Source organism: Theropithecus gelada, chromosome 13, assembly GCF_003255815.1.
Source record: "Theropithecus gelada isolate Dixy chromosome 13, Tgel_1.0, whole genome shotgun sequence".
NCBI lineage: Eukaryota > Metazoa > Chordata > Mammalia > Primates > Cercopithecidae > Theropithecus > Theropithecus gelada.
The window spans coordinates 106,619,786-106,646,252 of NC_037681.1; the positions used below are offsets into that span (position 1 = coordinate 106,619,786).

Here is a 26,467-nt window from a genome sequence, read left to right on the forward strand (position 1 = left end):
TTTTTTTTGTTTGTTTTGTTTGTTTGGTTTTTTTTTAGACGAGTCTCGCTCTGTCACCCAGGCTGGAGTGCAGTGGGGCGATCTTGGCTCACTGCAAGCTCCGCCTCCCGGGTTCACGTCATTCTCCTGCCTCAGCCTCCTGATTAGCTGGGACTACAGGTGCCCACCACCATGCCCGGCTAATTTTTTGTATTTTCAGTAGAGACGGGGTTTCACTGTGTTAGCCAGGATGGTCTCAATCTCCTGACCTCGTGATCTGCCCACCTCGGCCTCCCAAAGTGCTGCGATTACAGGCATGAGCCACCGCGCCCGGCCCCCTTCTGCCATCTTTATATTCATTCACCTTTCATTTCCTTCCCTTCCTTTCTTGTTTCTCCCTCTTGAACATTTCTAAGCACCTTGTGTGTGCCAGGCATTCAGTAACAAAGCTTGAGCAAAACAGCCTACCTTCTCATTATCATGGAACTTACAAGCCTAACTGGGAATTGGAGACATTCATCAAATAATCACCAAATCTATCATTTTAAACTGTACTTAGTGCCATGAAAGAAAACACTTTGTGACAAATCTGTGTAGACAAAGGCTTCATCCAGGAAGTGGTAGCTGAGCTCGAGTGAGAAGGATGGGGAGTTAGCCAGGCATCTCCCCACATTTAGAGCGCCGAGTGGGCAGAGACCAGGATTGTCATAGCATTTGCTCCTGGGTCTGACTCACAGATGTGCTCGTAAATATTTGTGGAAGGGAGGAAGGGACAATATGAATAATATAAAATGAATGAAAATGTGTCCTGCTTTGTTTTGATAGTATGCAATTAATAAAATTAACTGCTACTAACTAAAAAAAAAAAAAAATCTAAAGTAGAAGACAGAAAGGGGAGTGTGGCACAAGACCAGGTTGCAGAAGTAGCAGCCAAATCACACCGGGGCCTTGAGTCGGTAGAGACTTCAGTCTGTATCCCAACAACAATTGAAAGCCACTGAAAAGTAAATCACAGGAAATAGAGCTAATTTTTTTACCGCTTACATTAAAACAAATTATGTACTAGATACTGTGCTAGACTCTACTTGCACTATTTCAATCCTTGAAACAATCCTATGATGTACTATTAATATTCCAATTTTACAGAATGAGGATACTGAGGCATAGAGAGGTCGTGACTCCAAACCCCTACTCTTACTGTATTACACCTACACACTATTCACAAGTGAGAGAAGTAGGTAAGCAACTATGTACAGCTGGTTCTCATCTCCTTGGCAGGCCTAGCCCCACTGTGGAGTTGGTAGCACAGGGGTATCAGGATTTATTGACTTTACACCCCTTGTTCTGACTCCCTAATAAAATAACCTTCTAATTATATTCTTGCTTCCCATATAGATTTTTCTGCTGGGAAATAATGCACTGACCAGCCTACACACGCATTTTGTTCCAGTTGACAATTTTATTGCTCATTGTAAGTTAATTGGCATTCTGCTTAAAAAAAGATAACAAAAAAATTTAATAGTCTTATACAGTTGCTTTCCCATGAAGGGTTAGCTTGAAAAGTAAAAAGCAACGAATAAAAATATCATGATCTATTGTCTCTTTTGTGGTCGAACCTTTTCTTGCTGGCTGCTTTGAGCGACCGTGGATGTGGTCACTGAGTATGGTGATAAGCCCTTTCTTTACCTTCTTTGTCGGTGTTCTCAGCACAGCTCAACTGCTTCCTTTGTTTCCCGCTGAGCCTTTAGCAAATCCCACCTTTCCTCCCTCACCGGCGGAGATTGTTCTAGGGAATGCACCTCGTTCTACTGCCTCCAGCAGTAGGCAGCTGGAGACTGTTACTAGGGGTCTCCTTCACCTCCCCAGCGTAAAGTGCATCCCATGCTAGGCGTAGGCCGTTCTCTGAGAACCTCATTAAACCCGGCGTTCTTGTCACGCGCTCCGCTCAGGGCCACCGGGCCACCAGCCCCTGACCAGACTTGCACTGAGGCCCAGCCCCAGAACAAGCTGCGGAGACCCCCGCCCCCAAGGCGGGCTCCCTCCAAACGGGACTCCCTACTCCTTGCTGGCTCAATTTTTGTTTCGCTCTTTTTCCCTGTCTATAATTCCTTTATTGGGCAAAACTGGGACAAACGCAGGTGGACATTTTAAAGTGAAAGCTTAATGAAACAGCCCATTCCACGCCGTCGAGAGTTGTACTTAAGCACATTCAAGGGAACTAATAGCCCCCACCCACCAAAAAAGAAATGTTCGTTCCATATTCTCCTGAACAGAGGATTGAAACATCGATTTTTTTCCCTCCTTCAAAGGCAGAGTTAGGCCACGGGGCAAGGACGGCCTTGGGAGCGGCCTCCTTTCTCTCTGGGGAGAAAGGCTGGAGCGCTGCCTCCACTTTAAGTCCACGAAGGGCGAAGGGCGAGGGTCCCTCAGAAAGCTGAGCGCAGGGGAGCGAGGAGGAGGGCGATTGTTTAAATCGATGGCAGCACCCTCATTAATCTGCTTTCTGGCCATCTTCAGCAGAGCCATTCACCAGGAAATGACTAGAAGGTGGGCCGGCGCTCCTCAGATTTCCCGGGGCCGGCAGCAAGCCGGGCGGGGACGCCGAAGGAAGACCGTGAGGAGCACTCGCTGGCCAGCCAAGATGGCCACCTTCACATGGCCGACCGCCACCGGCTCCCTGCCACCCGGCATCTAGAGGCGGGGCGGCCAGGAAGACCCCAGCCGAAGCACAAAACCTCCGCGATTCCCGCCGCCTCCGCTGGGGGACGCGACCTCCGGGAAAGCTATCCCGGCCAACGGTCGGAAGGGAGATGCCATGTCACAGCACAGGGGAGCGGGTCCGGCAAGCCCCAGTCGCTTTTTCTCCCACATCAAACAAGGAAGAGCAAAACCCCCCGTCTCCTCGCGTCTGCATTTTTCCCCTAGCTCTAGCGGCTCAATATAACTAAACGGTCTCTGGAAGACCGGGTTGCTTCGGCCCCTCCCGCGGCCGCGCAGTGTGGTTCAGCCCGGGCTCCGCGGGGCGCGCTGCCCTTCCTCCCCCGACCCCCGCGCAAGTGGTGCATTGGCGCGCGGCGCCGAGAGGCGGGGCCCGAGCCGGGCGCGCGCGGGCGGTGCTCTATAAATACCGGGCCGCGCCGCCCGCCGCTTCGTTCGCTCCGCGCCGCCCGCCTGCTCCGAGTAGGACGCTGTTCGCAGCTTGCGCATTTCGCAGCCGCTGCCGCCTCGCCGCTGCTCCTTCGCAACGCCACTTCCACTCACCGACACCAACATGAACGGACAGCTCAACGGCTTCCATGAGGCGTTCATCGAGGAGGGCACGTTCCTCTTCACCTCAGAGTCGGTGGGGGAAGGCCACCCAGGTGAGGGGACGACCTGAAGGGAAGCATGGGGCGGGGCGGAAGGCAGCGCCGAGGTCCGGCCGGCGGCGGGTCCCGCGCGGGTTGTCGTCGTCCGCCCGGTGGTGGGAAGAGCGGCGACCGCGCGCTTTTCTCGTGGCGCCGCTAGGGCCTGGCGCGTGGCCGCCGCTCCTCTACCCCCTCCCTTTCCTCTTTTCCCCTTCCCACTCCTCCCCTTCCATTCGGTCGCGCGCCTCGGCATGCGGAAGGTTCCAGAAAACGAGAAGGGCGGGGGCTGTGGTCGCTAACGTGTTCTAGCCGGGAAGGGAGGGCACTGTTAACCCCTCCAGGTCCTGCCGTCTGACAAACCTGGAGTGGGCGACCCGAGCCGCCCCGCGTGCTCGCGTCCGGCCCTCGGGAGCGCGCGCCCCGCATTGCAGCGGCGACCACGTGTTTGCCGCATGTGGTATCTGGGCGAGGGGGAGCCGTGGGCCTCCCCGGCTCTCCTGGCCCTCGGTTTGAGGGGTGGGGGGCCCATGCCTCGCGACGTCGTCTGGCTCCACTGCCTCAGTGGTTAGGTCTTGACCACACACTGGAGAATACGCACATGCCCTTCGGCGGATATGGCCTTGCCTTCAAGGTGATGGCCTCTGACTAAATATAGCGCATGTGGAAGAAGGCAGTCCTTATTTGGACCCCTTGTGAAAAGGATGGGAAGTATGAATTAGGAGCTGCCATTGCTTTGGGTTCCCTTTTAAATTCTTCGGTGCTGCCGTTAGGCAGGGTTTTACTTCAGACTTTGTCCGCTTAACCGCCATTATGGGGATCAATTGGCACGTGAAGGAGGAGTAACGCTATTTCCAGGAACTGAAAATCTAAGCCTGAGCATATCGGCTAGTAAAGATGTTTATTTGGCTCCTAAATTAGGCTGTTTCTGCCCTTAGAATGACCGCAGTAGCTATCTGGTGGCTTTAGGGTCTGGTCAGTTTACTGTGCCCATGATGAAATCCCGTTAAGTAACTTAGTGATATGAGAGGACAAACCCAGGATCTAGATGAGTGCTGAAGGTTAGCTGTTACACCAGTTAGTAGTAGACTGAAGTCTTAAGCCTGCAGTCTGGCTTCCACATTATGTTTGGATTCTGTTTTGGGTGGTTATAGAAAATTGAGAAAAACGAACTTGAGTTGGGGGATTTTTTTTTTTCTTCCTCCTAAACAGTAGATGATAAAGCAGGGAGAAGTTGGACATGGATACGTTTGAGCATTTTCTAGAATTGTAGAAAATACGTTTGAGGATTTTCTACACTGTTGAGCTTTTGTTTCCTGCCTCCTAATAACAAAATCAGATAATTGCCATTTTAGTCACAAAATGCCTTTCCTTTAATTGTTTAATTGAATTCTCTTGTTGCTCATTATAATTGGTGCTCCTTAAGATTAGGGAAACTGGCCTGTGGCCTCAGTTCTACCAGAACCCCAGGTGCACAGGGGTTTGGTACAGTTTTGGAAGTGAATATGATATAGGGCAAATTCTGTTCTTTAAAGGAGATAGGACTACTAACAGTTCACCTTTATGGTGGTTGGTTAGATTTATAATGCAAACTTTGAATTTTAGGGGTAAAGTGCATATACAATGAATTAAGATGTATTAAGCATGTTTCTTTAAAACCTCCAAAGATTTTACAGATAGTTACAGGGAGGGAGCTTGCATATATAGATAACTTTGTTTAAAGTTAAAGAAATTGAGCCAGGAATTTCTCTTTTCCAGATAAGATTTGTGACCAGATCAGTGATGCTGTCCTTGATGCCCACCTTCAACAGGATCCTGATGCCAAAGTAGCTTGTGGTAGGTTCAGAATGGGTTTATCAACTGGTGGAAAGATAGCATAAAAATTATTCTTATAGAAGTGATGCTTGAGTTGAATGTCTCTTTTTATTAGAAACTGTTGCTAAAACTGGAATGATCCTTCTTGCTGGGGAAATTACATCCAGAGCTGCTGTTGACTACCAGAAAGTGGTTCGTGAAGCTGTTAAACACATTGGATACGATGATTCTTCCAAAGGTGTGTTTTAATAATTTTGCTCATTTTTTTCTAGGTAATAGCTAGTGAGGTTTGAAGAAACTCCAGTTCTTGCTAATCCTAAACTTCAAGTTGTATTTTACTATACACTAAGCCCTATTCTGTTCATTCTCTAAAAGGTCTAATGGTTTAGCTATCTGATTTCTTCAGCAGTGTTTAGAATTCCAGATAATTGCTGTAAACGGGAGGTATTTCTAGGACCTAAACAAGATGTGTTTTTTGCTTATAGGGTTCGACTACAAGACTTGTAATGTGCTGGTAGCCTTGGAGCAACAGTCACCAGATATTGCTCAAGGTGTTCATCTTGACAGAAATGAAGAAGATATTGGTGCTGGAGACCAGGTATCTTGGTGTAGAGGCTGTTTTAATCTCTTCTAACATTAAATTCTGGAGCTCGATCACATTGGTGACTTTTCCTTCTTTAGGGTTTAATGTTTGGCTATGCCACTGATGAAACTGAGGAGTGTATGCCTTTAACCATTGTCTTGGCACACAAGCTAAATGCCAAACTGGCAGAACTGCGCCGTAATGGCACTTTGCCTTGGTTACGCCCTGATTCTAAAACTCAAGTAAGTGATGATCATAAAGCTTGGTTGTCTTCATTACATCAGCATAGAAGATCCATAATTTTGATAATAGCTAACTGAAAAAGCATTTGTTTTGCTGTATTGTAACTTCAGGTAGAGAAACAAATGCAAAGTTATTGTTTGGTATACTGTTCTGATGACCTGTGTTGCCTTCAAGGTTACTGTGCAGTATATGCAGGATCGAGGTGCTGTGCTTCCCATCAGAGTCCACACAATTGTTATATCTGTTCAGCATGATGAAGAGGTTTGTCTTGATGAGATGAGGGATGCCCTAAAGGAGAAAGTCATCAAAGCAGTTGTGCCTGCAAAATACCTTGATGAGGATACAATCTACCACCTACAACCAAGTGGCAGATTTGTTATTGGTGGGCCTCAGGTAATGTCATTTCATTGCATTTTTCTAGATTTTTGATGGTTACTTAAAATTTTGGCCACTACATTTTTTTCAGGCTTTCTGAAACCTACATGTGAATCATCGGAGGATATTTGCTGAGTGAATTCAGAATAGGCAACCGTATCCACTTGGAAAGCACTAGGCATAAAGTAACTTAAATCCTGTAATTTCAGGGTGATGCTGGTTTGACTGGACGGAAAATCATTGTGGACACTTATGGCGGTTGGGGTGCTCATGGAGGAGGTGCCTTTTCAGGAAAGGATTATACCAAGGTCGACCGTTCAGCTGCTTATGCTGCTCGTTGGGTGGCAAAATCCCTTGTTAAAGGAGGTCTGTGCCGGAGGGTTCTTGTTCAGGTATATACTCTTTATATGACTGCAACGATTAAAAGTCATGTAAGTGGCCGGGCACGGTGGCTCAAGCCTGTAATCCCAGCACTTTGGGAGGCCGAGACGGGCTGATCACGAACGAGGTCAGGAGATCGAGACCATCCTGGCTAACATGGTGAAACCCGTCTCTACTAAAAAAATACAAAAAACTAGCCGGGCGAGGTGGCAGGCGCCTGTAGTCCCAGCTACTCGGGAGGCTGAGGCAGGAGAATGGCGTAAACCCAGGAGGCGGAGCTTGCAGTGAGCAGAGATCCGGCCACCGCACTCCAGCCTGGGTGACAGAGCAAGACTCCGTCTCAAAAAAAAAAAAAAAGGTCATGTAAGTGGGAGGGTATTTGGTAGTAATCTACTTAACTGCTTGTTTTATACCAATGTATTACACAAGTATGTGAGTCTTCTCAATCACTGATTCTTATGACATTTGAATCCTTTTAGGTCTCTTATGCTATTGGAGTTTCTCATCCATTATCTATCTCCATTTTCCATTATGGTACCTCTCAGAAGAGTGAGAGAGAGCTATTAGAGATTGTGAAGAAGAATTTCGATCTCCGCCCTGGGGTCATTGTCAGGTAAAGATGGTAAAGCCTATTGCTAGTCAAGTATTGAGGGTGTGGGTATGTGTATGTATACTTAAAGCTGAGGAGGTGAAGGTGTGAAGGAAGACTCCTCAAATGGAAATATATTTTAATTCCTAGAACAGTTTTGAACTGCTGCCTTAGTGAAGACTTAGTTATTAGAGAAATTTAAAATTATGGTGCTCCATGGCTTAGGCTAACCACTCTAGAGAATCTTCCAGATTTGGTATTTGGGAGCTTTGTGCTCTTCTTACCTAAGGGTGTTAAGAAAATAGAGATAAAGTGGGATGCTCAAGGCTTGTTACACTGTAAAAACCATGGTAGGGTGTGGGCAGCGGGACCTTGGTAAGTATTCTTTGATCTCAGATGAGCTTTTTGACAATTGAAATTTCTCAGAATAATGACAAGTTTTCGTATTTGTTGAGCCAGGGACGGAAAAACAACTATAGTTACTAATAAGGACTGTGCAAGGAGTTTGGACACCAGGGAAGTAACACTTTTGCCACAAATTTTTTTCCTAGCATATCCCAGAGAACTCATTTGCCAGAGCTCTTGAAAATGAGTCTTGCTGATTGTTTTGCTTTATTTTAATTTATTGCTACATATTAAGTTACGGACTTGTATATTCCAGGGATCTGGATCTGAAGAAGCCAATTTATCAGAGGACTGCAGCCTATGGCCACTTTGGTAGGGACAGCTTCCCATGGGAAGTGCCCAAAAAGCTTAAATATTGAAAGTGTTAGCCTTTTTTCCCCAGACTTGTTGGCGTAGGCTACAGAGAAGCCTTCAAGCTCTGAGGGAAAGGGCCCTCCTTCCTAAATTTTCCTGTCCTCTTTCAGCTCCTGATCACTTGCAGTCACTCTAGTCAATGACATGAATTTTAGCTTTTGTGGGGGACTGTAAGTTGGGCTTGCTATTCTGTCCCTAGGTGTTTTGTTCACCATTATAATGAATTTAGTGAGCATAGGTGATCCATGTAACTGCCTAGAAACAACACTGTAGTAAATAATGCTTTGAAATTGAATCTTTGTGCCCTATCACCCAACGCTCCAAAGTCATAATTGCATTGACTTTCCCACCAGATGCTGAAAATGTCCTTGTAATGTGCACGTAAAGTACTTGTAGTTCCACTTATAGCCTGTCTGGCAATGCCACAGCCCTGTCAGCATGAATTTGTAATGTCTTGAGCTCTATTATGAATGTGAAGCCTTCCCCTTACCCTCCCTGTAACTTGATCCACTTCTAATTATGTAGCTCTTTTGTCAGGGAGTGTTCCCTATCCAATCAATCTTGCATGTAACGCAAGTTCCCAGTTGGAGCTCTAGCCTGACATCAAAAAAAGGCAGTTACCATTAAACCATCTCCCTGGTGCTTATGCTCTTAATTGCCACCTCTAACAGCACCAAATCAAAATCTCTCCACTTTCAGCTGTCTTTTGGAGGACGTACGTAATAAGGTTTTAATTTAGTAAACCAATCCTATGCATGGTTTCAGCACTAGCCAAACCTCACCAACTCCTAGTTCTAGAAAAACAGGCACTTGGCAGCCTTGTGATGTCATACAGAGAAGTCACAGGGCAGTACCTGAGGGTCTGTAGGTTGCACACTTTGGTACCAGATAACTTTTTTTTTTTCTTTATAAGAAAGCCTGAGTACTCCACACTGCACAATAACTCCTCCCAGGGTTTTAACTTTGTTTTATTTTCAAAACCAGGTCCAATGAGCTTTTTGAACAGCTGGTGTAGCTACAGAGAAACCAGCTTCCTTCAGAGAGCAGTGCTTTTGGCGGGGAGGAGGAAATCCCTTCATACTTGAACGTTTTCTAATTGCTTATTTATTGTATTCTGGGGTATGGCGTAAGTACAGAGAAGCCATCACCTCAGATGGCAGCTTTTAAAAGATTTTTTTTTTTTCTCTCAACACCATGATTCCTTTAACATGTTTCCAGCATTCCCAGGTAGGCCAAGGTGTCCTACAGAAAAACCTTGGGTTAGACCTACAGGGGGTCTGGCTGGTGTTAACAGAAGGGAGGGCAGAGCTGGTGCGGCTGGCCATGGAGAAAGCTGACTTGGCTGGTGTGGTACAGAGAAGCCAGCTTGTTTACATGCTTATTCCATGACTGCTTGCCCTAAGCAGAAAGTGCCTTTCAGGATCTATTTTTGGAGGTTTATTACGTATGTCTGGTTCTCAATTCCAACAGTTTAATGAAGATCTAAATAAAATGCTAGGTTCTACCTTAACTGTGTCTGTTACTCATTTCTGTTACAGTGCTTTGGGGCCAGGCATGGTAGTACATGCCTGTAATCCCAACACTTCGAAAGGCTGAGGTAGGAGGATCACTTGAACATAGAAGTTGGAAGCTGTAGCGAACCATTATCAAGCCACTGCGCTCTAGCCTGGGTGACAGACTGGCTCTTGAAAAATGCTATCATACGAATATGACCTGAGAATACTGTATGTGTATCTCTAACCCTCAACTGCAATCCATAATTAGCCATAATTGAGGAAAATAACCTCAATCCCTAGACCCACTGTAGGCATTTTAAAGGCCTAAGCAAGATTTGGTCCTAGTCTACTTAGGCCAAAATTCTTGTGTCCTTATTGCAGTAGCCATTCAATGCCATTTTTAAGTTTTCAACTAAGTTCCAGAGCTTCAAACTATTGAAGGCATAAAACCCACTAAAAGTATTAACCTGGAAGTGGTAATGTCCAAGTCCTGGCAATTTAAGCCTATTAATCTGCATACATTTTTAAATTAGGAGCTTCTTTTTAAGGGTTGTAGTTTCATGTTCCCATTTGAGAAGTTCTAAAACATTATTTCTAGTTTATCTTGGAGAGATACATATGCAGATGAAATTAAAACAAAATGCTATAAATTTCCAAAGGCTTAAATTTCACTTACGGTGGGTTGTATAGAAAATCCATAGACCACACTGGCCTTGAACCTAGGAGCTACATGCTTGGAATACGTTTCTAGCAGCATCTGAATGGTAGTCCAGCTTTTTACTCTGCAAATGTAGAGCCAAGGAATGCTTGCTTATGCCTGTTTGCATGGAGACTTGAAATCGAGTCTGTGCACCGTGGCTCACACCTGTAATCCCAGCACTTTGGGAGGCCAAGGTGGGCAAATCATGAGACCATCCTGGCTAACAGTGAAACCCCATCTCTACTAAAAATACAAAAAAATAGCTGGGCATGGTGGTGGCTACCTGTAGTCCCAGCTACTCATGGGAGGCTAAGGTACGAGAATGGCGTGAACCTGAGAGGTGGGGCTTGCAGTGAGCTAAAATCGCACCACCATACTCCGGCCTGGGCAAGAGAGTGAGACTGTCTAAAAAAAAAGTCTTGGAAATCTGGGCATGGTAGCTCACGCCTGTAATCCCCGTGCTTTGGGAGGCTGATGGGGGGTGCATCACCTGAGGTCAGACTGGCAAACGGAAACCCCGTCTCTACCAAAAATACAAAAATTAGCTGGGTGTGGTGGCAGGTGCGTGTAATCACAGCTACTCAGGAGGCTGAGGCAGGAGAATCGCTTGAACCCAGGAGGCAGAGGTTGCAGTGAGCTGAGATGGCACCACTGCACTCCAGCCTGGGCCAGAGCAGGGCTTCTTCTCAAAAAGCTTAGAAATCTGTTGGGAAGTAGGGGGAGGGCAAGGTTAAAACCTATGCAGGTATATCAATTAGACTTGTTCCAACTTGAGAACCTGAATTTTGCATGTAATTGAAATGTTCCAGAACAAGTCTGGCAGTTAAAGGAGTTTTTAGATACCAAATATACTGCAGATAACCATATTGGCTACATTTGGGGAATGAGCATGGATAGGTGCCTCTAAGTTGGTAGATAGCATAAGTTTTCAAAAGTAACCGCTTTAAGGTTATGTTCAGTATTTGCTAAGTAAAAGATTCCCCAACCTTCAAGGAGCTTGTGGACTAAGGGGATAGTGTCCTGTCCAGCGTAGGGGAAAAGTATCCTAAAGGTAGTTAAGGTGGTGGGTGAACATTAGGCCACAGAGAACAGAAGTGAAGGAGGGAAAGCATAACAGCAGGGGATGATAAGGGTGATTATAAATAGTTAAGAATCAAAGCATGAAGTATGACTTAAGGGAATGTCTTTAGGTTGAAAATTCTGTATATAACCTGCCTTTCTAAAAAGTTTCAAAGGGGATGGATACCCATCAGGGGCAAAGATCCAAATCCTGAGGGTAGAATGAGGAGGATGTATACTAAAGTCTTTTGGCTAAAAGGACATTAATAGCCCATTTTTAGAATGGCTACAGTTGCAACCCAACTCTACCCCACTGAACAGACTTTGTTACCAGTATTTACATGACCACTTTTTCTTTCCACCTCACCCTACCCCCAACATTTTCCTTGGAAAAATCGGTCAGAGAGGTGGTATACTAACAGTCTGGGGAAGGCAGCATCCTTGCCCATATTCAGGAAAACACTTTTCCAAGTGTCTTCTGCCAAATAACTCTTGGGACTTTTGTTACCAGTCAAGTAGGTACACTGAGTTTGGCAAACAGAAGGAAAGAGCTAAACTTGCTGGCAAACGACATAGTGCCAAGGTATCTTCTATCGTGTTACTATGAGAAAAGATCTGCAAAAGGATTGAAAATCAGCATCCCTCCCACACATTCTTACAAAGTAATCAGGGGACCCTGCACCACAGCCATTGCTTGCCTATACAATACCTTGAATGAATTAGGGATTTTCCACCAAACCCCACTTGGCCTCCTCAGTGGTGGGGGAGGGAGGCAATCTGCTTGACAACTAACATGTCGGCCTTGTCCGGTCTATCCCTAACTAATGCTAATACAAAGGTTGAAAATACAGATATAGGTAGTGATGAAAACAGATCTGGCTGGGTGCGGTGGCTCATACCTGTAATCCCAGCACTTTGGGAGGCCAAGGCAGGTGGATAGGTCAGGAGTTTGAGACCAGCCTGGCCAATGTGGGAAACTCTGTCTCTACTAAAAATACCAAAAATTAGTTGGGCGTGGTGGTGGGCACCTGTAGTCCCAGCTACGTGGGAGGCTGAAGTGGGAGAATCGCTTAAACCCAGAAGGTGGAGGCTGCAGTGAGCCAAGATCGTGCCACTGAACTCCAGCCTGAGTGATAGAGTGAAACCCTGTCTTTAAAAAAAATAGATTCAAGAGGTATCCAGGAGGTAAAATTGATGGGACTTGGCAATTATAAGAAATGCAAGGAAAAGGGAAGAGTCAAGGCTGATGACCTAGAGATAACAGCTTGGTTAACGTATAGAGCTGCCATTCAATAATAAAGAATAAGGACGTCTGAGTTGGGGGTGAATGTAAGTTCTGTTCAGGATGAACTGAGCTTGACAGCTCTGTGGGATATCCAGGTGGAACTTAGACCTATATGTCTAGGGCACAGGAAAGAAACCTAGCATCACTGGAAATCCTGGAGTAGACACAATCATCTGAAGTATGTATAGTGAAAAGGCAGTGGCTTAGGAAAGAACCCTGGGAACACTGTCCAAGGAGGAGTAGGGGAGAGTATGAGAAGAGAAGCCTGCAAAAAGAGATGCAATTATTTACAGAAGTTACTGAGACTGCCAATTTACTACCAGTCCCTCTACAAGTCCATGAGCTCCCAAAGCAAGCATCCTTTCTTATAACCCTGCATTCTCGCTTCCTAGCTCAGTGCCAACCCTTTTAATTTTCACTGAAGAGCTTTCTGAGTTACCTTTGTACACCCAAATGTACAAAATGTCTAAGCATTCCCTAATCCCTTACTAAATTTGGTTAATTCTTACTTTACCTCCCCTTCTGCTCACTAAAGGCTAGAATAATACCAAATACTAAGCTTATTTTTAGAGAAAATCTAGCAATCATCTAGATTTCCTTATTTAACTTTGATGCTGCTATTCTGACTGCTCTCATAAGTCAGAGTTTTGCTAGTGAAACACTTACTGGGTGTATATAGATAATAGGAACAAAGAAGGAACCAAAATTGCAAGGAAGATAAATTTATGTGCATTTACAACCTGACCACCATCCAATTATACTTTTAATTAAGAAAACACATTTTAAGCTACATTATTTCAGATTATCAGTGATGCTGAAAATTGCAAGTGGCAAGGTGCGGGACCTTAAGTCAAATAGATGTTAAGTTCAAACCATCAGTCCATCCCTCACTAGCTGTATGTCTTTGGGCAAATTATTTTACTTCTCAGCCTAATGTGGTAAGGCAGGTAACACTGCTCACACGGTGTGTAGCACATAGCAAACACTTGGGAATGGTTAGCTACTCATCGTGGTATATTAAATTGCTTTTCCCCAAGGGCCACTTTATTTATTTTGAGATGAAGTCTTGCTCTGTTGCCCAGGCTGGAGTGCAGTGGCCTGATCTCAGCTCACTGCAACCTCCGCCTCCCAGGCCCAAGCGACTCTCATGCCTCAATCTCCTGGGTAGTTGGATTACAGGCACCTGCCACCACATCCGGGTAATTTTTGTATTTTTAGTAGAGACGGGGGTTTTGCCATGTTGGCCAGGCTGGTCTTGAACTCCTGGCCTTAAGTGATCTGCCCGCCTCAGCCTCCCAAAATGCTGGGATTATGGGCATGAGCCATGGCACCCAGGCCCCAAAAAGCCACTTTAAACCTTACTCTTACCATCTTATTCTAGGAAGACAGTTTCACATTGCTTCTAACCTCCTCCTGGCCTCTCAATCTTGGATTGTTAAATCTTATTTGCTTTATTTCCTTGGTTCCTCTAAGTTATAATCTTTGAGTTAAAAACAGCTTTAGACCAAAAAAAAAAAAAAATGCAAAAAACTTTTGAGAACTTTTTTCAAATAAATGTCCATTGCATAGAATGGGTCTGTGACTGGCTGCTTCTACATCTGCACCCAACATCTGGCCCCCTTCAGAACTCTGAGTGGACAGGATCAGGATTTGACTCAGGAGGATTAGGATGTGAAGAATCCATGTTTGAAGGACTCGGTTCTCCAACTGGCTCAAAGGGTCTCAAGTTTGCGTAAGTCACCTCCTGGGCCAGCTGCTCCAGGGAAGGGCGGCCTAATATCAGATTTCGAAGTGAGATACAAGTCATCAGGAAGCTGAAAAACAGGAAAAAGCAGACCAAGTTCAAACTCCTGTTTCACCAGAAGAATTTCAGCTAAAGCCCTTAGAAGGCACCTGGTCCTCGCTCTTCCCACACAGGCATATATGGGAATCTCGCCCCAAGTGACCCTCTATCTCCCAGCTGGAAGGGTACTCCACTCTTTATACAGTCTGGTAGAGGATTCCAGGATAGGGTAGGAACAGCCCACAGAGAGGCTAGAGATAAGCTAAGGCAGAACAAGAAAGGAGGCCATCAGATATAGGCCACTTATTCTTCCAGTAAATCAAGGAGAAGAATGGCAGAAAAAGATATCTAGCGCTAAACTGTCCTTTCCTGTATGAGTCTCTAGTGTTACCCTCCCCAGGGGAAAGTTACCAAGCTTGCCAACATATGATGGCAATGACAAATACTGTTGTGAACTTACCTGCGGCGAAAGACATAGAGCTTTCGCAACAAGAAGTGGAAGAATCGCTCGTGGAAAGGAGTATTTCGCCGGCGTTCAATCGCCTGGAGCCTTTGTTGGCGTCTGAGAAAGGTCTGAACCAGAGGTGTTGGCTCAGGGCCCCCTTTTACTTCCCCTTCCAACAGAGGCTGCAGCTCTGGGGGTAGAGGCCCTGTTTCTGCCCGGAAGACAGAAAAAAGGAATCACTGAGATGGATCACTCTCTCCCCTTAGAACTCCCCTTCTGCCAGCTAGAGACTTCAAGTTCACTCTTGAATGGCTAGAACATCATTCATAACCCTGACTTCTTGAAACCAGGGGCTATGGCTATCTCAGTCCAAATGTTCATACACTCACCACTTCCATTCTCCACCTTTTCCTTTAATTCTTGCAGATATGCCAGGTCTTGCTCCAGTGCAAGCTCTGTAGTGTTGACATAGATGTACATGTAGCAGGAAGGGCTAGGTGATGTCGTATACACCTTATGGTACTCACCAGCAGGCAACTGACAAGGTAGAAGAAATGGATAAATTTCATCAGCTTTTCTCTAGCCAGCCTATGGCCTCCCTACTCTGACTCTTGGCTTCTTTCTACTCAATTGTGTTTTGGAATTGAAAGTAACTGACTTCTAGAATCCTGGATGAGGCTATTCACAGTCCAAGGGGCCCTTGTTTTTTGAGATCCACTGCATTACTGCTATGGTAAAATATTTTCAGTCTATAATAAATGAACCTTGCTCATCTAAGCTTTCTGCCATTGTTTTTTAAATTGTTAGGGGTCTCACTATGTTGCTCAGGCTGACTGTGAATTCCTGGCTTCCCACCTCAGCCTCCTAAGAAGCTGGGATTACTGGTGTGAGCCACTGCGCTCAGCTCTTTCTGCTGTTGTTAATCCCAGCAAAATACCTGCATTTTTTCTCCCTCTCGAAGAGTCTGGTTCTTCTGTTCTGCCACAAGCTCCACAGTCACTTCCCCCTGCAGCAGCTGGATGCTAGTGTTGCCCAGGTCTTCACTCACAAAATTTTCCAGGTGCAGTCCTGCCAGACCAACAGAGTTCATCATCCCACCCTATGGTAGAGTGAACTCACTCCCAGCCAGAACAGAGACATCACACCTTTACCACCATCATCTCCTTAGGTTTCAAAAACATTCCCTCTCCCCTCCCACCACATGGAATGTCCCTAGCCAAGGAAGTCAGAAGGATAGACAGAAAAGCCTCTCCTCACTTTCCTCCATACCAGGGAAATCTGCAATGAAGACCACCTCAGTGTGGTTGTCCAGGCTGCTCTTGATTTCCTGTAACTTGGCCCTCCAGGGAGACAGGTCCATCAAGAGTGGTTGCACCCAGGATGTGCGCTGAAAGGGGGACCAAGCGGCCTGCACGATGTCCACACGAGGGTCAAAAATCCTTAGAAAGAAAACCATGTTCTAAGGACATCACAGCCACCCACCCACCAGAACTTCCAGTTCTGTCCCTTTCATCATTCCCAAGGACAGGGAATAGAAGTAGAAGAAATGGCCTATGTCAGCATGTTATTGCCAGTCCAGGGCAGAGAGAGAAGGCAGAAGAGATCTGGAGCACTGGAATAATCGGGGTTAGCGGCTACCTGAGAAGGCATTGTGTTAACAGTGTTTAAAAGAACAAGTCAACTCACTTTTCTCCTGGATGATGGTGCCCCCTGCTGGAAGCAACCAGCTATGCCCACAACCAGATCAATGGGGACATGCACTAGAGGAAGGACAGCCTTTTAAGCAAGACAAATACCAGGAAGCAAGGGCTGTTCATCTTGGTAAAAAGAACTGTGCTTCATTTTTTTCCCACTCTCTGCTCCCCTTGCCCACCTCTGCTGGAAGCGGTCATTGATGGAGACCCAAATATCAAAGTAGATCTGGGGCTCAGTGACATTATACTTGGGAAGCAGGCGGCTCAGGCAAGTGGCATATTGCTTCAGCATGTCTGCATGATCCTTCCATCGCCGGCTCTGTGTAAATACCTGCCCCAAACCCCCATATTAGTCCCACCTCATCATTATCAACTTCCAAGACAGGTCATGCACTGCCAATGGCACAATGAGATCCCTGCCTGCTGCCCATTCTGGCTAGAAAAAAACGGAACTTGCCTTTGGGAATGAATTTTTCATTGCTGGGCTAGTGGTGCTTACTTTTCCTAAATCTAATCTCAGTTCAAGGAAATGAATGACATTGCCCTATCTCAACCCACACAAAAGATAGTTCAATCTGGCTCTTGAGAAAAAGCAAAGCAGACTCAAATTTGTTTTGCTTTATGGTGTGTGTAAGACAAAACCAGACCCCAAAGCACAAGCGGGCTCTGAAGAACAGTAAATTGTCAGCATCAGACATCTCACCCCAGGGTTAAGATAGCCCAGTTCGCCAGTGCGGCCATCACGGTAGGTGATCTTCACGTGCTGGTGGGAGCGGGAATGCACCATCATGTCCCAGGAATAGCCGTACAGCCCATTTGTCCAGTTGTTATAGCCCTGGGAAGGCAGCGCAGAGGGGACTCAGCTCAATGCTTCTCACTGACCCCATCCCCTACCAAGAAGGGGCTGCAAAACCAGCCTTTCTTTCCCAACTGTTGTCATCCGTCCCTTTCTAAGCCCAGTGTACACTCCACAGCCCCTACAAACCTGGGTGAGAAAATGAGAATAGGGCAGGAATAGCTGCTCCAGGAGGTAGAGCAGAGTAAAGGCAGCTCCCAGCTGATGGCGCAGCCCTGGTTTCTGGCCACCTTTGCCCTGGCTCCTCTTATACACACAGGAAACGCTGGGCTGAGGGGCTGCCTTGAGGGGCAACAGTTCTTGCAACCTTTGGGGGCAGTGGGACACCAGCTTCCGAGGCCAATCAGGGGAACAGAAGACAGGGCTGCTGGCCAGCATGACGTAGGAGAACATACCTAGGAAAGCAGGGAGAAAATATAAATTTCAGGAGGAGTTTGGTTGGGCCTCTTCAACCCTGTTCCCTTAGGAGACTTCTCCCAGGTGTTTCACTGAAAAGGAAAGCAGTTCTTTTTTCTTTTTTTTTTTTTTTGAGACAGATTCTTGCTCTGTTGCCCAGGCTGGAGTGCAGTGGCATGATCTCAGCTCACTGCAACCTCTGCCTCCTGGGTTCAAGCGATTCTCTTGCCTCAGCCTCCCAAGCAGCTGGGATTACAGGCATGCGCCACCATGCTCAGCTAAGTTTTGTACTTTTAGTAGAGACAGGGTCTCACCATGTTGGCCAGGCCGGTCTCGAACTCCTGACCTTAGGTGATCCACCCACCTCGGCATCCCAAAGTGCTAGGATTACAAACGTGACCCACCACGCCCAGCCGGAAAGTAGTTCTTAACTGTAAGGTATTTGTTCTTCCTGGAGATTCCTTACTGTACAACATACTAAGCCCAGAAGTCCCAATCCTCTTATCCCCATTTATGCCTACTTCATAGTGACTGCCCTGGGTTTAATTTAGCTACTGCTCACACCACCCTCTCCCACTCCCAAACAATGTCTCTGGCTATTAGCATCCCTTCCTGCAGAACTATGGTTCCTGTTTCCTACCAGGCTACAGGTACTGACCAATGCTGAAAAGCTGGGAATTCATGCAGTGGAAGTAGGACACAAAGAAGAGGCCAATGGATCTTGAGGCATCAAAAAAGAGCAGGAAACCAGCTGAGAGGTCAAGCAGCAGCCCACCCCAGTGCACGACCAGCAGGCTAGTCAGCTCCTCGGACAACAACAGTCTGCAAACACATGGAGAAAGTTCAAGCACCAGCCCACTGGAGAACACATCAGTCAAAGCACATTCACAGCACGAATGTGCCTTGGCTACTCCAGTGGCTGGGTAGATGCCTAAGGTACATAATCCACCCATGAAGACACTCCTCTAGGTTGTTTGTTGTTGTTGTTCAAACCAATTTTCACTCTGTCACCTAGGCTGGAAGACAGTGGCATGATCATGGCACACTGTAGCTTCAAACTCCTGGGCTCAAGCAATCCTGCCTCAGCCTCCCAAGTAGCTGGGACCACAGGCACATGCCACCATGCCTGTTTTTTTAATTTTTTTTGTAGAGACAGGGTCTTATGTTGCTCAGGCTGGTCTTGAACTCCTGGGCTCAAGCAATCCTTCCACCCCAGCATCCCAAAGTGCCGGGATTACAGGAATGAGCTACCATGCCCAGCCCCCTCTACATTTTCACAGCTTTAGGTGTTCAATGTTTTCTAACATATCCTTTGTAATAAGCAAGGGCAGATCTCCTAGGACAAAATTTGACTGAGATGTGTGTGTGTTGTGGAAGGCAGGTTCCCCACGGAGGTCATGAGTGAGAGGAAACGTTAAAAGGTAAATGCTTGGCTAACAAAATAATGAAGTCAAACTCCAGGAACTGGAAAATAACAGGGAAGAAGAAAGAGAATAAAGTAAAACAAGAGGAAAGAAGAAATGGGAAGAAGATAGAAATTAGAGAGGTGACCCTTTGTTTTGTGGAAGTGGTAATAATGGTTTTGTCAGAGCCTACACAGTGAGTGCCCATCTTCTCAGTACATCAGCTGCAGGGCTCTGATGGGAGGCAAGGACACAGACACCATCCAAGGCAGTTGCTGAGGGCACTGGCTCACTCACCAAGTCAGCCAGTTCTGGCTCTTTCCTTTCCTTTTTAAATTTCTTTTCCTTTCTTGCTCATCTATACCATATATCTCCCAAGAGCAGCTAGGGCTTAGTCTTTTGATACCACTGACTCTGCTTCCACTGACTAGGGAGATGAGTGGACAAAGGAAGGCATGTGGCAAATTCAGGCAAAGTAGGAACAGGTACCATTACTGAGAGAGATGAGTCACCGGCTCTGTCCCCATGCCTCCAAGAGGCCTCCACCCTGACTGCCACTCACTTGAAGGGACTGAAGAGCCAGTGCCGGGACAAATATTCCATGGAATAGCCTTCAACCCAGTCTGCATCCAGCTTTTTCACACCCGCAATGAAGTACACAATGAAAATCTGAAAATAAAATGTAACACAAAGTTCAAGCCAAAAGAGTCTTTTCTACAGATAGGCAAGAATAAAATAAGGAGCATATAGTTAGGACAACTTTAATCCATGCTCCTGAGTTACAGTCTTTGACCCAAATATTATAGTCCTTGACCCAAATAATCTACTTACATATTTTTTAAATGAATAAAACAAATACTGATCTGAGTCCAGGGCCCAAGGAAGAATAGACCCCGTCTTCTATTCATTCATCTCAGAAATTCACTCATCCAACCAGCATTTATTGACATCCAACCAATGCCAGCGACAGTATCAGGCACCAAGGAAGAAGTCATAAAGCACAGACTGAATCCTTTCTCTTTGTCATGAAGATTCCAATCTAGCAGGGACAAAGCTCTAGTCTTTCCTTGACAAATGAGAGAATTCAGAGATTAAGGGATTGGAAAAAATGAGAAGCCAGCCTAGTTTTCCAGCAAAGGGTAAAAACAGAAGATCCAGGGAGGCAGCGGAGACTGTAGTCTGGCAGTGGGATGGCCATGCTGACCACATGGCTGTCAAGGAGCTCCTCCCTCTGTCCTAAAATGCTGTACCTGGCCACGCAGCACTGCATAGTTCCAGAGGGGCACGTGGGCATTCCTCCTACGGGCATTCAATAGACCGTCCACGGACCTATACCGAGGGAGGTAAACATAGGGGGGTGCTGCTTAATCCAGCTACCATCCCATCTTTCCTTTTATACACGATAATCCTATCTATCCTGGGCACATCTCCCATATCCTCCCTGGTTATTCTGAGACCTTTTAGAATTATATGAGCAAATTCTAATGTGATTATACAAGTCATAGAAGAAATATTGCTACTAAGTTATAACAGCAAAAATTCAGTATTTCTTGTTGGCTCACAGTTGAGTTTGTTGTAATGGATCAAATCAGGAAAAAAGGACTACAATACTAGAAAATTACTGAAAAAGGGAAGGAATTCGGAGTGTTTGAAAAGCTATGTGTGTGTAAATAAATATGCATTGTATTATCTTTAAAAAAAAATCAAAACACTCAACAGCAGAGTAACACACAATATAAATTAACGTTTCATAGACCTGGATGCCAGGATCCAGTATAAGAGGGTCCCTGCTAAAAGCTTGTATTCTGGAAGAGAACTGATAAACCCAGGCTACTAACACCACATGTACTCTGGGGAAGCAGAAGCAAAGCATGTTTTCAAGAAGTAGAAGCTGGGAAAGAGGCAGCTTACACTGTGGTCAAGAGCACTGGACTCTGCAGTCAAGAACGCCTGGACTTACTGCCGTTTCTTAACCACTAGCTGACCTTAGGCAAATTCTTCACTGTCCAATACTCAGCTTCTTTATCTTTAAAATGGGAACAGGCCAGGCTCAGTAGCTCATGCCTATAATACCAACATTTTGGGAAGCTAAAGTGAGAGAATCGCTAGAGCCCAGGAGTTTGAGGTTGCAGTGAGCTATGACTGCACCACTGCACTCTGGCCTCAGGGACAGAGCAAGACCCTGACTCCAAAAAACAAAATGTGAATAGCACCATCGATCTTATAGGGTTTCAATGAGGAAAAATTCTAAATATTTAGTATAGTGCCTGCCATGTGGAAAACCCTGAATAAATGATATGTGATTTTTTCAAAATGCATAAAGTCATAAAAATGGAAATTCTGACTAGCCTGAGCAACATAGTGAGATCCTGTCTCTACAAAAAATTTTAAAAATTAGCTGAGTGTGGCCGGGCGCGGTGGCTCACGCCTGTAATCCCAGCACTTTGGGAGGCCGAGGCGGGCGGATCACGAGGTCAGGAGATCGAGACCATCCTGGCTAACATGGTGAAACCCCGACTCCACTAAAAATACAAAAAATTAGCCGGGCGTGGTGGTGCGTGCCTGTAGTCCCAGCTACTCGGAGGCTGAGGCAGGAGAATGGCGTAAACCCAGGAGGCGGAGCTTGCAGTGAGCCAAGATGGTGCCACTGCACTCCAGCCTGGGTGACAAAGTGAGACTCTGTTTCAAAAAAAAAAAAAAAAAATTAGCTGAGTGTGGTGGCACACACCTGTTGTTCCAGCTACTCTGGAGGCTGAGATGGAAGGATCACCTGAACCCAAGAAGGTTGAGGCTGCAGTGAGCTATGAGCACGCCACTGCACTCTAGCCTGGGTGACACAGTGAGACGCCATTTCAACAAATACCCCCACAACAGAACTTTTCAGAGATATTCTATCAAAACTATCTCAATTCTCTAAGATCAGAGCTGGCCATTCTGAATGAGTTTCAAATTTTACCACAGGGGTATTTGTATGTGTGTATTAACAAATAGGCCAGGCGCAGTGGCTCATGCCTGTAATCCCAGCACTTTGGGAGGTCGAGGTGGGAGGACTGCTTGAGCCCAGAAGTTCAAGACCAGCCTGGGCAACAAAGCGAGACCCCATCTCTATTTAAAAATAAATAAATAAAAAGAAAAATAAATAAAACTTAATGACTGGTAATGAATTCAATGTTTGAGATTTTTTTCCCCAAACTCATTTTATTGACACCTATTTTATTGCTTCTCATTCAACATATAAAGAATCCTTAAGGTCATCTGCCCTGCCACCTCATCTCCAAATCCCTTCTCCAACTCCCCTGGGAGACAGTCACCTAAGCCAGAAATGGGGAAGGGTTACCTCCTCCCAGAACAGCAATGCTGAGCAGCCCTGGTGGGCCCTCTTCTCCTGACGTGAACTCTGCCTCACAGCAACTTCTACTTTTGGCTCTAACTCTGCCCTTCTGGGCTTACACAGAGAAAGTCTGCTCCCTCTTCTACATAACCACCTTTAAAGTATCTGAAAACAGCTATGTCTGGCTTTAGTATTCTCTTTTTCTCTCTAAGAGGGTTACAAGAGGTGAATAAATCAAGGCACCTGGGGAGATATGGAAAGAATGAAGGGGTGGGATGGAGACATTTTGCTTTTTGTCATCCCAAGTGCTCCAACTAGTTGGCCCTTTCCCCTCCCAAATCCACCCAGATCAAAGTGACCTTGGAACCATATTTTGCAAAGCATGACTGAAAATATCCTGACAGGGGCAAATTCTAGAACCTCACTGGGCCCCTATCTCTGATAACCATCCTGACCCAGCCAACCCCTCCCCTTTGTCTCCCCAGACTCATACCAGTAGTGGTTTGCATCCATGAACGTCAGCTGAAAGGCCAACAACCCATACAGATAGGAGTGGTTGTTCCATGATGTCTTGTCCAGGAGAAACACATACCAGTATGGCAGCAGGAATAACACACAGCTTATCCGGTAGCACAGGCCCAGCATCATGCCCAGTGCCCCTGGGATTTGTAGGGAGAGGATTAAGAGGTCAAGAGATCACCACAGGCCCAGTTTCCCTGGGCCAGGATATGGTTGGAATTAAGAAAAATCAAGCATTGTATAATCAGGTAAAACTAAACGAAAATTAGATGCTATTTTAATATTTTAAAAAGAATTATGGGACAACAGCTCAGGTGACACACAGGTCAACAGCATGAAATTGATCACAGCAGAAGTGAAATAAGGTGCCAAAGACTTTGACCATTCACCAGCATGCTTCTATTTCTGTGTTTCTGGCAGGCCAGTCAATATTTCCATCTCTCCCACAGTTCCCCTCACCCAGAAACATGATGGTGTAGACAAGATACATCCAGTCAAGTGGGAGTGGGCGTAGGGCATCCAGCAAGGGGAAGCGGCACACATCCAGCCCATCAAGGTATTTTCGGTCCAGGGAGCTGAGCCCCCGCTCCTGGGGAATGTCTAGCACCATCAAGAACCCTAAGAAGGCAATAGGAGAGTTGGTCATTGGGCCTCAGCTAAGGAAGCAGTAGAATACAGTGGAACACAGTTGAGAGTGTGCAGCTCCAGGGTCAGACTTCTTTTCTAACCTTGGCTCTGCCATTTATTCAGTATTAATTATTGAGTGCCTACTCTGCACAATACTGTATCAGTTGTGCCATCTAGAACAGCCCCTGCAGCTCAGTTAACCAATTCCCCATTTGTGAGAAGGGGAATATGTCACAGGACTACAGAGAGGATTAAATTAGGGAAATGCACAAAATGCTATAAAAACTGTTAGGGTCTTGACAGCTATGAAGATCCAACCTACTGAGCTTCAGAAAGTGCTCTGGGAGGCGGGGCATGGTGGCTCACGCCTGTAATCCCAGCACTTTAGGAGGCCGAGGTGGGCACATCACTTGAGGTTGGGAATTTGAGACCAGCCTGACCAACATGGAGAAACCCCGTCTCTACTAAAAATACAAAAAAATCAGCCAGGCGTGGTGCCACATGCCTGTAATCCCAGCTACTCAGGAGGCTGAAGCAGGAGAATCACTTGAACCTGGGTGGCGGAGGTTACAGTGAGCCAAGATCACACCATTGCACTCCAGCCTGGGCAACAAGATCGAAACTCCATCTCAAAAAAAAAGAAAGAAAAGAAAAGAAAAGAAAAGAGCTCTGGGAGTTCTTCTCAACCTTTTCTGCTTCCTGGCACACCCCGAAAACTGTTGCATTTCGTCAACACCCTGGGAATAAACAGAAGGGGCTACTCAGATCAGGAAGCCAGCTTGAGATAAGGCAGGGTTTCTCAACCTCAGGACTAGTCACATTTTGTGCTGGTTAATTATTTATTGAGAAGGATTATCCAAAGCACTACAGGACATTTAGGAGCATCCCTAACCTCTATACAGATGCCAGCAGTCACCTATTCTTCCTCCCCCAAGTTGTGACAACTAAAAATGTCTCTAAACATTGCCAAACGTCTCCCAAAGAGCAAAACTGCCTCCAGTTGAGAACTACTGGGCTAAGGGGACTAATATCTCCGCACATCTGTAAACCATTCCAAGCACACCACGCTGCCGCCTCAGTTAAGAAGCTCTCGATTAGAGAGTCACAGCCAAAATGTATGGCCCCGGTGACCCCCTGCTCTGTTTCTCTGAGTCCTCTGGGCAACCTCATGCCACAAGCAAAATGGGTCACTGCTGCCTGGCCTCTAAATATCATATAGCCTCAGATCAAAGCATTTCTAGCTGGGCTCGGTGGCTCATGCCTTTAATCCCAGCACTTTGGGAGGCTGATGCGGGTGGATCACCTGAGGTCAGGAGTTTGAGACCAGCCTGGCCAACATGGTGAAACCCCGTCTCTACTAAAAATACAAAAATAAAATAAAATAAAAAATTAGCCGGGTGTGGTGGGCGCCTGTAATCCCAGCTACTTGGGAGGCTGAGGCAGGAGAATCGCTTGAACCCGGGTGGCGGAGGTTACAGTGAGCCAAGATCGCACCATTGCACTCCAGAATGGGCAACAAGAACGAAAGTCCGTCTAAGAAAAAGAAATAAGGAAAAAAAGCATTTCTGACCACCAAGTAAATCCTAACTGGAGGAGGCAAAGTAGGTTTAATCCTAAACTTCGAGAAGACCTCTTCTTTTATACCAATATCTTCAGCTCTGAGGAAAAGGGAGCTAAGTCTACTTGCAACCAAAAAATTGACGATTGTCATTCTCCCACTCCCAACCAAACTGTTCCCACCCATAAACTAGACTCACCAAAAAGAAAACGAAAGACAGCCAGGCTTGCAGGGTCCGTTGGTCGATTCAGCAAGGTCACCAGCCTCCGCCAGCTGGACAAATCTGTCCACTGAAAACCCAAGAGTTTCCCCATTCGGCTGCCCTGCCTGGGCCCTGAGATCAGTTCAGCCTTGTCTTTCTGTACTTTATCTGCAACCAATAATTGGAGAAAACGTGTGTGCGGTGGTGGGCTCCACCTCAAATCACAGAAATCACAGCACCAACGGCCCAGAGCTTCCGCCCACCCGGGTTGGCTCAATAAGGTTGCCTCAATGATCTGACTATAGGAAACATCCCTGCAGTGCAGCCCCTTCTCCAAGATACCCCAGTGTCCCAAAACCCCTCAGACTACAGCCCCCTAACAGCAAAGTGTTCCCGAATATCATCATCGTCCAGAAGCCGCAGGCTGCAAATGTCTCACAGCACGCCACGCCCCCTTCCCCACGCAGGCCCCCGCCTCACCAGGAGACACTGGGCGTCCTCCCTCCCCCGCCGCTATAAGACCAGTGCTCCTCGGAACTCTCCGCCGGAGGCCGGGGTCCTAAGCCTACCTAAGCTGGGCGAAGTCCGCGCGGACCGGGCAGACACCGCCATTGCTCCGCGGAGGAGGAAGGTGGGTCACAGCAGCCGCTTCTGAACAGAAGCCGCCAGGAAAATTTGCTGCCCTAGGCTCCGCCTCCCGACGCGTCAGCAGCTGTGCGGCCGGCCGCAAAGCGCCAGCACTGTCGTAAATACTACCCCCGACCGGCGGCGCCGGATTCCTTGCTTGGCGGCAGGGGGTGGAACGAGGAGCCTTGGGGCGGGGCAAAGATACCCCCAGTGCCGTTGGGCTCCAGGCGCACTGCTAGACTGGCATCTTATGCCTTCCGAGGGGCATCTTCTTTTTAAACACTGAAAAGAGTCTGAGTTCCCCAACTTCCTTGGGTCCTCCCCGACACCATTAGTCCTCTCCGTCGCTCCGTCCGTGCAGTGCTCTCTGTTGTGAGGGATCGGGCGCAAAGGGCAAACTTTTTGTCAGAGATTGACG

General features: G+C 46.6%; 2 protein-coding genes across 4 annotated transcripts; one reads left to right on the plus strand and one right to left on the minus strand.

The window, feature by feature from the left end:
• Window positions 1-1,426: 1,426 nt before the first annotated feature.
• Window positions 1,427-9,578, plus strand: MAT2A (methionine adenosyltransferase 2A). Of its 2 annotated transcripts, XM_025405650.1 has the most exons (10): window positions 1,427-3,341; window positions 5,082-5,159; window positions 5,254-5,376; window positions 5,624-5,736; window positions 5,820-5,963; window positions 6,139-6,357; window positions 6,549-6,731; window positions 7,200-7,333; window positions 7,971-8,026; window positions 9,053-9,578. In XM_025405650.1, the coding sequence occupies exons 1-10, from the start codon at window positions 3,251-3,253 to the stop codon at window positions 9,151-9,153; spliced, it is 1,242 nt and encodes a 413-aa protein (XP_025261435.1). In that variant the 5' UTR covers window positions 1,427-3,250; the 3' UTR covers window positions 9,154-9,578. The 2 variants fall into 2 exon arrangements, with proteins under 2 accessions (XP_025261435.1, XP_025261436.1); XM_025405651.1 differs by having other exon boundaries at window positions 2,943-3,341; window positions 7,971-9,578.
• Window positions 9,579-13,337: 3,759 nt separating this feature from the next.
• On the minus strand, window positions 13,338-26,140 carry GGCX (gamma-glutamyl carboxylase). Of its 2 annotated transcripts, XM_025405648.1 has the most exons (15): window positions 25,992-26,140; window positions 25,420-25,590; window positions 23,495-23,653; window positions 23,010-23,175; window positions 20,436-20,514; window positions 19,748-19,854; window positions 18,441-18,604; window positions 17,516-17,781; window positions 17,234-17,365; window positions 16,710-16,861; window positions 16,106-16,275; window positions 15,774-15,904; window positions 15,226-15,373; window positions 14,852-15,047; window positions 13,354-14,422 (listed from the first exon to the last, which is right to left on the minus strand). In XM_025405648.1, the coding sequence occupies exons 1-15, from the start codon at window positions 26,032-26,034 to the stop codon at window positions 14,230-14,232; spliced, it is 2,277 nt and encodes a 758-aa protein (XP_025261433.1). In that variant the 5' UTR covers window positions 26,035-26,140; the 3' UTR covers window positions 13,354-14,229. The 2 variants fall into 2 exon arrangements, with proteins under 2 accessions (XP_025261434.1, XP_025261433.1); XM_025405649.1 differs by lacking the exon at window positions 25,420-25,590 and having other exon boundaries at window positions 13,338-14,422; window positions 25,992-26,138.
• Between the last annotated feature and the right edge of the window lie 327 nt (window positions 26,141-26,467).

Excerpts from the sequence above, each read along its gene's own strand:
- MAT2A (XM_025405650.1), top strand. The coding sequence starts at position 3,251 with ATGAACGGACAGCTCAACGGCTTCCATGAGGCGTTCATCGAGGAGGGC. Across the intron at positions 5,377-5,623 it reads ATACGATGATTCTTCCAAAG|GGTTCGACTACAAGACTTGT; the intron begins GTGTGTTTTAAT and ends TTTTGCTTATAG. Across the intron at positions 8,027-9,052 it reads TGCAGCCTATGGCCACTTTG|GTCCAATGAGCTTTTTGAAC; the intron begins GTAGGGACAGCT and ends TTTCAAAACCAG.
- GGCX (XM_025405648.1), bottom strand. The coding sequence starts at position 26,034 with ATGGCGGTGTCTGCCCGGTCCGCGCGGACTTCGCCCAGCTTAG. Across the intron at positions 25,591-25,991 it reads GCGGACTTCGCCCAGCTTAG|ATAAAGTACAGAAAGACAAG; the intron begins GTAGGCTTAGGA and ends TATTGGTTGCAG. Across the intron at positions 14,423-14,851 it reads CTCTATGTCTTTCGCCGCAG|CTTCCTGATGACTTGTATCT; the intron begins GTAAGTTCACAA and ends CCTGTTTTTCAG.